General features: G+C 34.7%; 2 protein-coding genes across 2 annotated transcripts; one reads left to right on the top strand and one right to left on the bottom strand.

Moving 5' to 3' along the window:
- The first annotated feature begins 4,089 nt into the window (after positions 1-4,089).
- On the top strand, positions 4,090-10,326 carry LOC102587549 (beta-galactosidase 3-like). Its single transcript, XM_006361963.2, has 18 exons — positions 4,090-4,571; positions 4,653-4,748; positions 4,903-5,015; positions 5,124-5,190; positions 5,636-5,728; positions 5,922-6,065; positions 6,299-6,387; positions 6,475-6,580; positions 7,061-7,148; positions 7,245-7,363; positions 7,755-7,919; positions 8,258-8,436; positions 8,511-8,620; positions 8,720-8,829; positions 9,080-9,190; positions 9,266-9,376; positions 9,687-9,889; positions 9,974-10,326. Exons 1-18 carry the CDS (start codon positions 4,410-4,412, stop codon positions 10,089-10,091), a joined length of 2,184 nt encoding a protein of 727 aa, XP_006362025.1. The 5' UTR covers positions 4,090-4,409; the 3' UTR covers positions 10,092-10,326.
- Positions 10,327-10,427: 101 nt separating this feature from the next.
- Positions 10,428-13,953, bottom strand: LOC107057805 (pentatricopeptide repeat-containing protein At1g74600, chloroplastic). The gene has a single exon (XM_015302781.1). The coding sequence runs from the start codon at positions 13,661-13,663 to the stop codon at positions 11,015-11,017; it is 2,649 nt and encodes an 882-aa protein (XP_015158267.1). The 5' UTR covers positions 13,664-13,953; the 3' UTR covers positions 10,428-11,014.
- Between the last annotated feature and the right edge of the window lie 345 nt (positions 13,954-14,298).

Below are 14,298 nucleotides of genomic sequence, written 5' to 3'. Positions count from 1 at the left end.
AATGAGGACAAAAAAAATGTGGAAGGCTTGTGAACATGTAACATGGGAAGTGGAAAAGTGGGTCATGTTTAATTCCTTTAGCCAAAAGTTTTCAAAAAAGTAGTAATTCTTCTTCCATTGATATGAAGGCAACACACATTATATGGGAAGTATCCTATGTCCACCCCACTTATGGGCTATTCTACTTTCCTCATGACCCCTCTTATATTTCTTTATTCTAAAGTTATGTTATCATTTTTTGTCTGTCATCTTACATTGTTACAACTAACCCTCGAATATTAGGATTATGACATTTAATTAAGTGTAGTAGCAATCACAGTAATCTTATAATTTTGTATTCTGTTGACCTTCACCTGCTACTACTCTATAATGTTTCTTCGATTTTTAGACGTTGACTGTGTATGTTTGCAAGCATAACTAGTGTCGATTTATTATCACAATTCTACTGATATACGAAAAAAATATGTTACTTCAAGGATTGTCACGTGTCAGCTCTGTCAAAATCTTTTACTATATATATATATAGTAATAAGTGAAATGAAAATATTAGGTATAAATATAATTTTAAAAAAATGACATTACTTATTATTATGATTTATGTCACGTTCGTACTGTCACGGCTGATTGTTCTCAACCAAAACTATTTAAGATGACAGTGTGCATTCATAATTATTGCAAAGAATAAACGAATGAAATTTACCTGTATATATACGTTATAAAGTGTTAGTTTGACGCTGAGTAAGATTTATTGTATGAGGTAATTATTTGACGATTTGACACGACCTATTCATACTTTAACGCCTAATAAGATAATTTTTCTTCGCCTTAACCTTACATGAGATACTGTTTGTGTTATAAGAAAAAAATAACTGAGAAATTAAAGTTTTGATGCATGAAAAATTACTATCTTTCAAGAGTTGTTGTCGATATATTCTTTAGGGATGATAATCAGTTCTCTATCAGAATACAACAAAGCCAGAAACATATATGCAATTGAATACACTGCTTCTGAAAATGCTTCGTATTTATATAACTTAAAAGATGAACAAACAAACTTTTTGCTCCCTTTCTGAATAGACAACATACAATTTTTTTTGTTTAATTTAAAATTTAAATATTAAATTTAAATTTTAAATAAACAATTTGTTCAAATTAAATGACAATAAAATAAAGGGAAAATTGTATATAATATAGCAAACTATTAATTCAAATTAAATGCTATAAATATACTTTGATTTAATTGTACCCTATAGCAAACTATTGCTATTTTCGCCACTCTCCCTGGTGGAATCTCGCTCGCCACTCTCGTTTGGTGGCAGTCTCGCTCGCCTCTCTCGCTTTTATACAAACACAAATGTATAAAATGTGTTTGTGTTTGTATAAAGCGAGAGGAAATTGTATATATACATATATTTTCGTTCCCCTCTCTCCCCTCTCCCAGATCTCGCTCGCCACTCTCCCAAATCTCGCTTATACAAACAGAAACGAAATGTATAAATTGCACTTTTGTTTGTATAAAGCGAGAGAAAATTGTATATACACATGCAAAAACATATATCTTCGTCCTATACACTTATAATTATACAATACAAAAATTTTTCTTCCCAGTTTTCTTTTGCCTTTCTCTCTTTCTCGTTTTATACATACACAGATTATATAATTGATTCTTTTGTCTACAACTGTCTTTCTTTTGTATATGTATAGCGAATTATACAACTGCCTTCTTTGTATATGTTATACAACTTATTTTTTTTGTATATGTATAGCGAATTATACATATATATGTTTGCTATGGAGTGCAATTATGCAAAACTTTGCTATAACATACAAGTATGAATTTTGTGTTTGCTATATGTGAAAGTTGCTCTAAAATAAATCTTCAAGTCCAAGTCATTTAGATATATATATTAAACTTATTCAATTAAATAGATTAAATGAGCTAGGCCTTAAAATGACCTAAAATATGACTTCTCCCATATTGAACTTTCCCCTTATATTACAACTATCCCAACAGTTTGATTTGATACAAAGTTTTTTTTTAAAACTTTTATAAGGTCACTTAACTGCGTAAACATTAATTTATCTCCTTTATACAAGGTTACCCGTTATGGTGATAAATAATTGCTTCCAGGGACATTTTTTTACAAATAAATTGTCTAACAAGAGCATTAATCATTTTTATGTCTTTATAATTTACCAATAATTCAGTTTACTTAAAATATGAAATTTGGTGAATCACACCAGGAAGGATTGATCCAAAAAAATAGGAAGCAGTTGCACCCAATTACCTATTTAATGGAACCCATCAAACCTGAAATTAAGTCATATGTAAATTGTAATGTGCTTAACTTGACAGTTCAGTTACTGATCATTCCAAATGAAAGCTTTCAACTACTTAATTAACAAACCTAAATCACAAGTAATCTAACAAAACACCAGTTCAGAAAAAAATTTACTCACACTCGATATTTATATCAGCTTAACTTATAATATACAAAATCCTCTTTACACAACATATTATATTTGTTACTCCTACCACTAAATCATAGTTAATTTAATACATATTTTTATATTAAATTCATAAGTAACTATGATAAATTAATATAATTTAACATAAGTACGAGCGTGAAAATAAATTCAAATTTGCGTTGCAAGATTTGTGTCATATTATATGTCAATGCCTGAAATACCCTCGTCATAAAACATTGCCGAAATTCGCTATAATTTGAATGAGGTCAAAAGTTTCTTCTTTGTTAGAATAAATTAAATATGTACAGAGAAAAGTACATTTACATAAATTGCGTCTTTTATAATCTTTCAGTTCAAATTCTCTTTATGTTGCCATCATAAATTAGATAACTAGATGGAGATATCTTTTGTTTAATGTTTGGTGGACCAAAAGAGTAAATGCAATAATTTCAATTCCGTCTTTTTTGTTGAAAAAAAGGAAGAAAAATTATATTATTACAAGTGAAATTAAAACTTAGACAAAGCCTTTTCAATTACTCGATTCTTTTTGTTATAGATATGTGTATATATGTGAAAAACTTTAAAAAAATTACCACAGTATATATTAAGTTTTAAACTCATACGATTAATGAACTTAAAATAATTTTAAATTTATTAAGTTTAAATCATGAATTTACCTGTTATAAATGATATGGAATAGCACGGAGTCCCTTCCTAAATTTTGATAAGGAGTTTTTGAGCTATTTTTCCGCAGGACCTTCTTTACAGTATCGTCACAACAATAGAGTTTAACCATCAAGTTGTGGATGGATTGGTGTGGTTCCTCTACGCCTAGAACACCAGAATATCGAACCATGAACAAAGAAATGCACGAGAGAAAAGCATATTAGCTAGTGATTGTGATGCCCCAATTCTTGACTGAAGGGGACGCCAAAGGCCTCTTAGAAATATAATACTCCATTCGTCCCATTTTATGTGAGACAATTTGACTTGACACGAAGTTTAAAAAAGAAAGGAAGACTTTTAAAACTTGTGGTTTAAAATGAATGATAAAAATTTAAATCATTCCAATAAGGATAAAATAGACACTTTAAAGTTAATAATTACTTAATATAGAAATGTATTGTTCTTTTTGGGAATGACTAAAAAGAAAAATAAGTGATATAAATCGGAACAGAGAAAGTATAATTTAAATTAATCGGATCAATGTTTTCAAATTCCATTACAAAAAAGTAACTCCATGAAGCTCCCACTTAATTTTCAATTTACAGCAGTACACTTGAGGGACCTTAGTTTATTAGCTAAGACATACAAGAACAACATTAATATATATTTAGTGTAATTATATAAGTAAAGTTCGATAAAAGTAAATTGTAGGCATTCCTCGTTTCAAATAAAAAGTAATCAAAACATGATAGTAGGAAAAAAAAAGAAAGACTCATCCTTGTTTCTCCTGCCTAAAATTTACTGAGCCGTTTAATTTCAAATTTTCAAATTATTAAAGTTTAGGTTAGTCACAAGAGTATGACTAAAAAATCTAGAATTTTTGTGTGAGAGAGAAAAGACATAATTTCTTGAAGAACCAAAAGCGAGAGGTCGGCGGTGTCTGTATCTATAAGACTTGGGAGTGGCATTTGCTGCAAAATACAACCAAAAAAAACTCATAAAATTCATTTGACATTTATGACCATTGAGTATTGTTAAATGCAGAGTAACAAAATCCAAAATACTGTTACTTTTTTTCTTTCTCAGTGTGTGATTATCTGTCACAGACATTCTTAGCCTTTTGTGAATTCTTGTCAGTGTCCTTTTTTGTTTGCACTTTTGCAGGCCTTCTCTCTTTCTTCTTTATTCACATTTTCTCATTACCCACTTTGCTATCTCCACCATTGTTGTGAGATAAGCATTTTGCATATTCTTTTTCCATTTGTAAAAACAAAATGGTTATCAATACCAAATGGTTCTTGATATTTTTTGTGTTGATTTTTGGGTCCAAGATTTGTTATTGTAGTGTTACTTATGATAAGAAGTCTCTCATTATCAATGGACAAAGAAAAATTCTGTTTTCTGGTTCTGTTCATTACCCAAGAAGCACCCCTGATGTATGGCATTTTCTTTTCTTTTTTCCGCTCTTTTTTCAAATTTTTTTTGTGGTTCTTGGTTTAACAATGGACAAAATGCAGATGTGGGAGGGGATTATACAGAAGGCTAAAGATGGAGGATTGGATGTTATAGAAACCTATGTGTTTTGGAATCTTCATGAACCTTCACCTGGCAATGTACTTTACTCTTTCTTCTTGTTTAAATTGTTCATTGTGAATATTTTTTCTGTTAAATCTTGAATTTTTTTTAATCACATATAGTAGTGGTTTCTTTTTCTGAGAAGCATTGGTGAAAATGCTATATTAATGTTTAATTTTTATGGGTTTATAGTACAACTTTGAGGGGCGTAATGATTTAGTTCGATTCATAAAGCTGATTCAGAAGGCAGGGCTTTATATGCATCTTCGAATTGGGCCTTATATTTGTGGAGAGTGGAATTTTGGGTTAGTTTGATTTTTATTATCAAATTACTACTCCTATGAGCTTTGATTTATGATTGTGTTTACTTTCTGATGCCAAATGCTCTGTATAATTTTTCTTCCTAATTTCAGTGGTTTTCCTGTATGGTTGAAGTATGTTCCTGGAATCAGCTTTAGAACCGATAATGAACCTTTCAAGGTCATTCTCTATCTCTCTCTCTCTCTCACACACAGAGGCACACCCTTCAGAAGGGGATTGCATTTATGGCAATGGTTCGACCAGAAAAGTTTACTTATGTCTTCATAAATGTTGTGTTTTTGCTTTGGTCTATCGGAAACAACATCTCTACTTGACAAGGTAGGGGTAAGGTATGTGTATACTCTACCATCCCAAGACCCTACGAGTGGGATTACAGTGGATATGTTGTTGTTGTTGGTTCAAGTGGAAAAGTAATATGCTTGGAACATCCTAATGTGTGGTAGAATTTTGGTTAAAGAAAAAGTATAACATTTTGTCCCTCTAATTTCACAATTTAGGGGTAAAGCTGCATATACACCACCCTCCTTAGACCCCGCTTGTTATGAAATTGTTGTTGTTTATCTTGGAAGCTAAATCACAGTGGACTGTAATTTCTGTCTTGTAGAGGGAAATGCAAAGATTCACCACGAAAATTGTCCAAATGATGAAGAATGAGAAGCTATTTCAGACCCAAGGTGGTCATATCATTCTGTCTCAGGTATGATTTTCTACTATTTCACTCATGATAGAAGCCATTTATTGAGGCATCTGTGTGTACTTAAAGCAATTTAATGACATGTGAGGGAACTCATAGACTGGATCATCTGTTTTCTTTCCTCATCCCATGTGCAATATGATGCTTTGCAATGATGAAGCATCATAGATACTTATGTTTAGAAGTGTTGATGCAGATCGAGAACGAGTATGGGTTAGAAATAAAACAATATGGTGCTCCAGGTCATGCGTACATGACTTGGGCGGCTAAAATGGCTGTTGAAATGGGTACTGGGGTCCCATGGGTCATGTGCAAGGAGGATGATGCCCCTGATCCAGTGGTAAGATGTTTTTTTTGCACTATACAAGATTGGCTTGGCTTCGTTCATTAAGTAAACTGAGTGCAACACTCAATTCTTTTGGTTCCTTATTTCAACTTGTTGTTTCGATTTGTCCCTCATATTACCAGATTAGAAAATATTCTTATAGAAAGTAAATTATATAGGAAAGCTGATTGTGAGTGCTTGGGATTACCTAATTTTATGCTAAACTTAAATCTTCATTTTGGCGACAGATAAACACCTGCAATGGTTTTTATTGTGATTATTTTTCCCCTAACAAGCCTAACAAGCCAACGATATGGACAGAGGCATGGAGTGGCTGGTAAATTCAATATACTTTGGCATTTGCTGTGTGATTAATACTTTTCCATGTTGGGATGATTTTACTTAAGTTTCTTCATGTGTAAAGGTTTGATGATTTTGGCGGTCCAGTTCATCATCGACCAGTTGAAGATTTGGCCTTTGCAGTTGCTCGGTTCATTCAAAAAGGTGGCTCTTTGGTGAATTATTATATGGTAGGTGGATTTCCTCCAGCTTTTGAAATCTCGTTACTGCAGCTCCTGTATATGTAATTTAACTAATAACTAGTTCTCTGAAGTTCTATATCAATTGATGATATGCCTGTTGTTTAAAAGTGCATGTCTATTATGTTGATGCATGAAATTTATAATGCAAAATTACCTGTGCTTCGGAAAATAATCTTCTATAGTTATCTGAATTTTTCATCTTGACCCATCACCAAGTCTAAACTGTTAAATTCAGTGGCTTTTATGTACTTCTCATTCTTCAGACATTACATATTAATGTCTTACTAAATGAATGTAAGAAAATGATATCAAGAGTTCTACACTAGTCATTTCTTAAAAAATAGTTGATATAAATAGTTTTACTTATAAAAAATAAAGAGATTTACTGGCGCTATGGAATCAATCATGCGTGCAACTTGTGATGATACTTTTTACCTTAACCGATGTTTCTTTTTTCTCTTTGAACAGTATCATGGGGGAACCAACTTTGGAAGAACAGCTGGAGGGCCTTTTATCACTACCAGCTATGACTATGATGCTCCTATTGATGAATATGGTCAGAGACTGAGCTAGTACCATTTAGATGCACAACTTCACATGTAGTTCAACTTTCCTCGTATATACTAACTAGTTCTCTGTGCTTATTTTATAGGCTTGATTAGGCAGCCAAAGTATGACCATTTGAAGGAGCTTCATAAGGCTGTCAAGTTATGTGAACCAGCACTGATTTCTGCTGATCCTACCGTTACTGTCTTAGGGAACTATGAACAGGTGCCTTTCTTATCTCTTTTCTCTTTCTGTTGACTCTTTTCATCAGATTTTTGGGGGTAGGGGTGTTACTACGAGTAGACAGGGATGCCAGTAGATGCGGAGTACCACAGCACCCACCACTACTGCTTTGAGGAAGCAGGTGCAAATTAAAAAGAAATATTGGTTTCTTAAGTACTTCAACTATGAGCGGGTGCAGGCTCACTCGCTATACCATACTTGCATCGGCCCTGACACAGAGGATGAGTATGCAAATCAATGTTTAAATTTCTAATGACTATAGATGATCAATAATTCTTTGTTTTTTCTTTTTATTACATTGACACATTCTTTTACATATCCGATTCATATATGTTTTGCCTTTTAAAATTCTGAAATCATCTCCATTTTGCAGGCACATGTATTTTCTTCCGGCTCTGGACATTGTGCTGCTTTTCTTGCAAATTACCATTTGAGTTCAACTGCAAGGGTGACATTTAGGCACCAACATTACGATCTGCCACCTTGGTCAATAAGCATTCTTCCAGACTGTAAAAATGTTGTATATAATACTGCCAGGGTATGTATATATTACAATGGTTACTTACTCCTGTTGTATATCCTCCTCTCTTATTCACTGGTGCTGAAGAGTCATTCACAAATAAATATCTCCCCGTTGCTAACGTTAGGTTGTAATCATTCTCAATATACCATCTACTCCCTACTTCCTAAGAAAATAATACTTCATAATAGTTGACAATATTGTGTCTACTAAACAACTCTTGGCTTTTTATTCCCATTAACTTGATCTACAAAGATGAGAATTCAAGCTAAGATACATAGGAAGTAATCAGTTGCCAACTTGCAGTCTATTTACTGGAAAATGGTTGTGATGAAATCTTTTGCTCTTCAAATCAGGTTGGAGTTAAGACATCCACTGCACAAATGCTGCCCACAAACGTACAACTGCGCACTTGGGAAACATTTAGCGAGGATGTATCCACCATTGATGTGGATTCAAAGCTCACTGTTGTTGGTCTCTTGGAGCAATTAAATGTTACCAGGGATATGAGTGACTACCTTTGGTACACCACTAGGTATGAAAGAAAACATTTTATATGCCTGCTGACAAACGTGTATATCTGTCTGACCATGTCATTGAACTTTTCAGTGTTGAGATAAATTCAGCTGAATCATTTCTACATCAAGGGCAACATCTGACTCTTACTGTGCAGTCAGCAGGCCATGCCTTACATGTGTATATTAATGGACGGCTTTCAGGTGCAAATGCTCTCCTTTAGTTGACTCATGGTAACATTTTAATGTTGAGAAACATCAAAATGTTGGATTCTTTTTAAGAGTTCCCGGCTCCAATTACAGGTTCAGTTTATGGAAACCGAGAAAACCGAAGAGTTACATTTACAGGAGGTGTTAACCTGCATGCTGGAATAAACAGAATTTCCCTACTCAGTGTAGCTGTTGGATTGCCGGTTAGTCTCTTTTTAAGACTCACACTCAAGATATCAAGGATTCTCAATAAATGACATGTGGGGGGGAACAATTGACAGATTTTTATTTTGGAATAAACCTTAGTAGCAACATCTAAGTTTTACAACTTGAGTTTGGGCATGGATGGTGGGGAGACATTTCTGAGTTTGTGGATCTCATAAATCACTCATCACTTTCTTGCTTCCCAAAATTGGTTTTTCACCTTTGTGTCTTGGTTTGTTGTAATTGAAGAACAACGGAGCACATTATGAGACATGGAGCGCAGGAGTCCTTGGGCCAGTCGTTCTTCATGGGCTAGACAAGGGTCAAAGGGACTTATCATGGCAGAAATGGTCATATCAGGTGAATATCCTAATTTCTTATTCATGCTTTGGCCTCTTAGATGTCCTTACCACAACTCTGAATGTTTTTGCGCAGGTGGGGTTGAGAGGCGAGACCATGAACTTGGCTTCAAATGCAATTTCTGCTGCTGAATGGGTAGGAGGCTCTTTGATAGCAAGGCAGCAACAACCTCTTACGTGGTACAAGGTATATATGTTTGCTTTTGTCTATATGGAGGACAGGACAGAAGAATTTACAAATTGAATTTCTCTACAGACGATTAGTAAACAAGGAAAAATGTAATACAAAGAACCCTTAAAAAATGTACTCACTGATGGAAAATCACTTGTATACTATTTGCTGTAACTTTTGAAACATCAGAACTGATCACACTTCCTGATCTTAAGATATTTGAAGATAAGATTAATATTGTCGTATAGAGCAGTAATAATGAGAAATGAAAAGGTGGAACCTTGATCTTGACCATGAATACTGAGATTCTTCATGAAACTTTCAGGTATATTTCAATGCACCAGGAGGAAGTGATCCATTAGCACTGGACATGGGTAGTATGGGAAAAGGTCAAGTATGGGTCAATGGACAGAGCATTGGAAGATACTGGACCGCTTATGCCACTGGTAACTGCAGTCCTTGTACTTATGCAGCTACATACCGACAAGGAAAGTGCCAATCTGGTTGTGGCCAGCCAACTCAAAGATGGTATGCAGATAACATTAGTATTTTACTTGATAAATGAGAAGATTAAAATGGTTGCTAACTTTTTAACATATTGGTTTCTTTTAGGTACCACGTTCCTCGATCTTGGTTAAAGCCAACTGGGAACTTGCTGGTAGTTTTTGAGGAGATAGGTGGGGATGCATCAAAGATTTCTCTTGTCAAAAGGTCAATTACATATGTATAGATATGATATTATTTAGGTACCACTAATTAGAAAGTAAAGTTTGGTCTCATAGAACGAAAAAGTTCTATGAAAAAACTCCCATTCTAGTTTTTTCAGCAATAAATTGCTTATTTGCTGTGCAAAATCATCTTTGTTCAAAATATGGTTGCAGTGCCACTGCTTGTCTTCCTCATCAGTGTATATATTTACAAGTTATTGTTGGAAAAAAGAATTCTGATCGAATTTTCATTTTTCATTTGCTTTAGATTCTTATTCTTTTGTACTTCCCAGGTCCTTGCAATCTAAACCATTAGATTTGTGTTACAAAAACGTGTAAGTAAATTGGATCTCCTTAGCAAAGTAAATTTTAGTATTAAATAGATTTAATACCTCAAAATCCTCCCATGTGAAGGGGAGATGTGCATAAATTTTCATAAGGTGCGACATGGCTTATCCAAAATTTCTCCTCAATCCGTATAGAGAAAGGCATTTTCTTATTCTTTTTTTGATGAAGTAGATATCTTATGTTTCTTGAGAAATACTTACCAGCAGAACCAGTTGATGGGATGACAGAAGAGCCCTATACTAAAGTTATACTAGGAAATCAGTGCAGATATGCTTGGTTGATTGTTGATGGATCTACAAAAGGCACGCATCCACGTTGTTGAGACACACCGGGACTTGCCAAGGCCCTTCCCTGATGGTATTTTTAGTGTGTGTATACATGAATATAACTACATAATCTTAATAAAAAATCTGTTACTATTCTTCGTGGTTGAAACCATCCGCAAGAGAGAATAATGGCTGACGTCTGAATTCAGCTAAGTAAATTATCTAGTTCAGATAGCATCAGTTCCTTGATCACTCCCAGCTACTTTGAAAGTTCCCCGCCTTGAAGAACGTTCGTTCACCAAGAAGCAAAGAGCAAGGTGCAAAAATTTATTTCACAAAGAACTCCATCCAGGCTCCTTAGCTATCCCAGTTCCTCGCATTGAACCTCTTATTTTCAATACTTCATCCCATTGGCCCAAACTAGCCCAGATATTTGACAATGAGACATATGCACCAACTTCGCTCGGTTCCAACTCTATGATCTTTTTCGCTACCAGCTTTCCTAGCTCAACTTCATCGTGCAATTTACAAGCAGCAAGTAATGTTCCCCAGATCAAAGCATCAGGTTTTATAGGCATATCACCAATGAACCTCTCAGCCTCAGTTAATCTACCAGAGCGACTGAGAAGATCTACCATACAGGCATAATGACGATAACCAGGTTCAATTCCGTAGTCTTTCATCATTGAATTTAGAAAGAAATACCCTTCTTCAACCAGACCAGCATGGCTACAAGCAGAAAGAACACCAACAAAAGTTACTGAATCAGGCTGGATTCCTGAATTCCTCATTAACTCATAAACTTGCAAAGCATCACCCCCTTTTCCATTTTGAGCATAGCTTACAATCATAGCAGTCCAGCTAACCAAATCAGGTGTCAAAATTTCTTTGAATGCTTTGCAGCAATCATCAATACTTCCCCATTTTGAATACATCGTAACTACTGAACTTCCTGTCGATGCTTCTGATTGTGATCCCATTTTTATACAATGTGCATGCACTTGGATACCAATGCGAGATCTGTTAGAAAGAGCAATAACCCCAAGAACAGAAGAAATTGTAAAGGAACTACTATCTAAATCATTCATCAGCATTTGCTTGAACAGCTGAAGCGTGTCTTCCACATGACCCCTTTGAGCATACCCAGTTATCATGGAAGAACATGAAAACTTATCTTTAAGGGGTATCATATCAAAGAAACTTCTTGCCAAAACTAGATCACCACACTTTGTATACATATTCACAATGGCACCATTGGCAATTTGAAGCTCACCAACACCCTGTCGAAGAATGAAGCCATGAATTTCTTTGCCAGACTTCAAGGTCTGAAGAGAACTACATGCATTAAGGATAGCAGTTAGTGTCATTTCGTCAGGAACAATTTCCTCTACGGGCATCTCTCTGAAAAGTTCAACGGCTCTATCTGAAAAACCGTGTTCTACAAAACCAGCAATCATTGAGGCCCATGAGACATTATCCTTATCCTCAATCAGCTCAAATATAATATATGATTCCTCTATACTACCACATTTTGAGTACATCGTGAACAGAGAGCTGCTCACATTAACATTAGAGATTAACCCCGATTTAAGGGTGTAGCTATGTATCTGTTTACCTAAGTCTAGACAGTCTACAACTCCCAAGACACTAGAACAACAGAACTTATCAGGTTTCAAGTCCTCTTGGAATATTCTCCGAAATAGATGAATAGACTTGTCAGAATCACCATTCTGGGCAAGAACAGATATCATGTTAGACCACAAACTTAGGTGCTCCAGATTTTCAGCCTCTGCAAAGACTAGTTTAGATAAGGCAACATCTCCTATCTTCGAGTACATATTGATAAAAGACGTTTGCACAACTGAATCCTGATAAAATCCAGTCTTATAGATCCAAGAATGGATTTGGATTGCTTCTTTTGCCATAGTAGGATTAGCACAGGCAGCAAGCACACAAGTGACAGTGTAGTTGTTTATCTCTATCCCTTTGTTCCTCATTTCTCCAAAAATTTGAACAGCAGAAATAGGATCGCCATTCTGCACAAAACCATTTAGCATGGCAGTCCAAGAAACAACATTGCTGACTGGCATCTGAATGAGTTCCCTAAATGCCTCATCCATAAACCCACATTTTGCATACAAATCAACAATAGAAGTCCCCACAAAAACATCACTTTCCAGACCACATTTTATAGCCGCTCCATGAACCATTTTGCCAAATTGAAGTTCCAACAATGAAACACAAGCATTCAGTACACTTGGAATAGTAAATTCATTAGGCTTTAAGAACTCACCCCACATTAGTCTAAAAATATCCAAAGCAACCCAATACTCCCTAGTTTTTACCGCCCCTGATATAATAGCATTCCAGCAGACCACATTATCACACAAATAATCATAAAACACCCTTAAAGCATCACGAAACCTACAACTTCTTGAAAACAATTCTATCATCCCACATCTTACATATCCATCCGAAAAAAACCCATTTTTCATCACAAGCCCATAAACCTGCTCACCCCACAATGTAGATGTTAAAGCACCACAGGCAGAAAGAACACTACCATAAGTATACATATTCATGTCAAACCCCAACATGTGCATCCTACAAAATAGCCTCCAAGAATCTTGGTACAGTAATGCCTTATTAGAATTAGAAATCATGAGATTCCATGAAATAGAATTTGGATTAGGCATTTCTTCAAGCACCTTGGCTGCATTGTCCATTCTTGAATATTGACCATAATTATAAAGCACAGAATTTGCAGCATGTGTATTGCATTCAAGATTCTGGGTCTTTATGAGATGGGCATGGGAAATTTCGGGTTTTGAGTGAATAATATTTCTCGATTTGGTGAGAAACTGAATAGGGCGCTGGTCTGGGAAACTAGATGTGCTACCAGCAAAGGCAATGGAGGAGATCACTTTGCGTCCAAAAGGTGAGAGTTTGTGCTCCAGTTGCTGGTAACTGATTGAGTTCATTAGTGAACTTCGATCATGGGAAGAAATATGCAGAGAGTTCACGGGTGGCCTGTGAAGGATATAAATTGAATTGACAAATGCAAAAATGTCAAGTGTCCGAAAATAAGTGTCATTTGGCAAAATTAGTAGATTAAAGGAATCAACTGGTTTACTAAACTATTCACAAAAATATTTTATTATATACTGTTCGATAGATAAATAAAAAAATATTATTTCAATAACACTTGCTATATGTTATCTAGCAAAATGTAACGGCGGTAGGAACGGGGAGAGGTGATTTGAGGGTGGTGGGCAGGATGGTGTTGGAATTGGATGGTTGGAAAGGAAACTTAAAATGTCACTTATGTATATATCTTGTTTTCTGTTAATTTTTAGCACCTTATATTTTTCAAATATAAGAATTGGAAAATATTTTTCTCCTTACCAAACACACAATATTATACTATTAAAAGTATAAAATATAATTATATAGTTAAAATTTTTTATATATTTTTATCTTGAATTCTTAAGGTCATACATATTTTGGGATAGTTTTCTTTGCTACAGGTAATAACAAAATCAGACAAATAAAATGAAATTGGAGGAGTATATTTTCTTCCGCAAAACTTTAGTATTATCTAAATAAATCAAAATAA

The sequence above is a fragment of the Solanum tuberosum genome, unplaced genomic scaffold (assembly GCF_000226075.1).
Source record: "Solanum tuberosum cultivar DM 1-3 516 R44 unplaced genomic scaffold, SolTub_3.0 scf00377, whole genome shotgun sequence".
In the NCBI taxonomy this organism is placed as follows: Eukaryota; Viridiplantae; Streptophyta; class Magnoliopsida; order Solanales; family Solanaceae; genus Solanum; species Solanum tuberosum.
The sequence above is the reverse complement of the archived record's forward strand: the minus strand, read 5'-3'. Positions and strand labels throughout refer to the sequence as shown.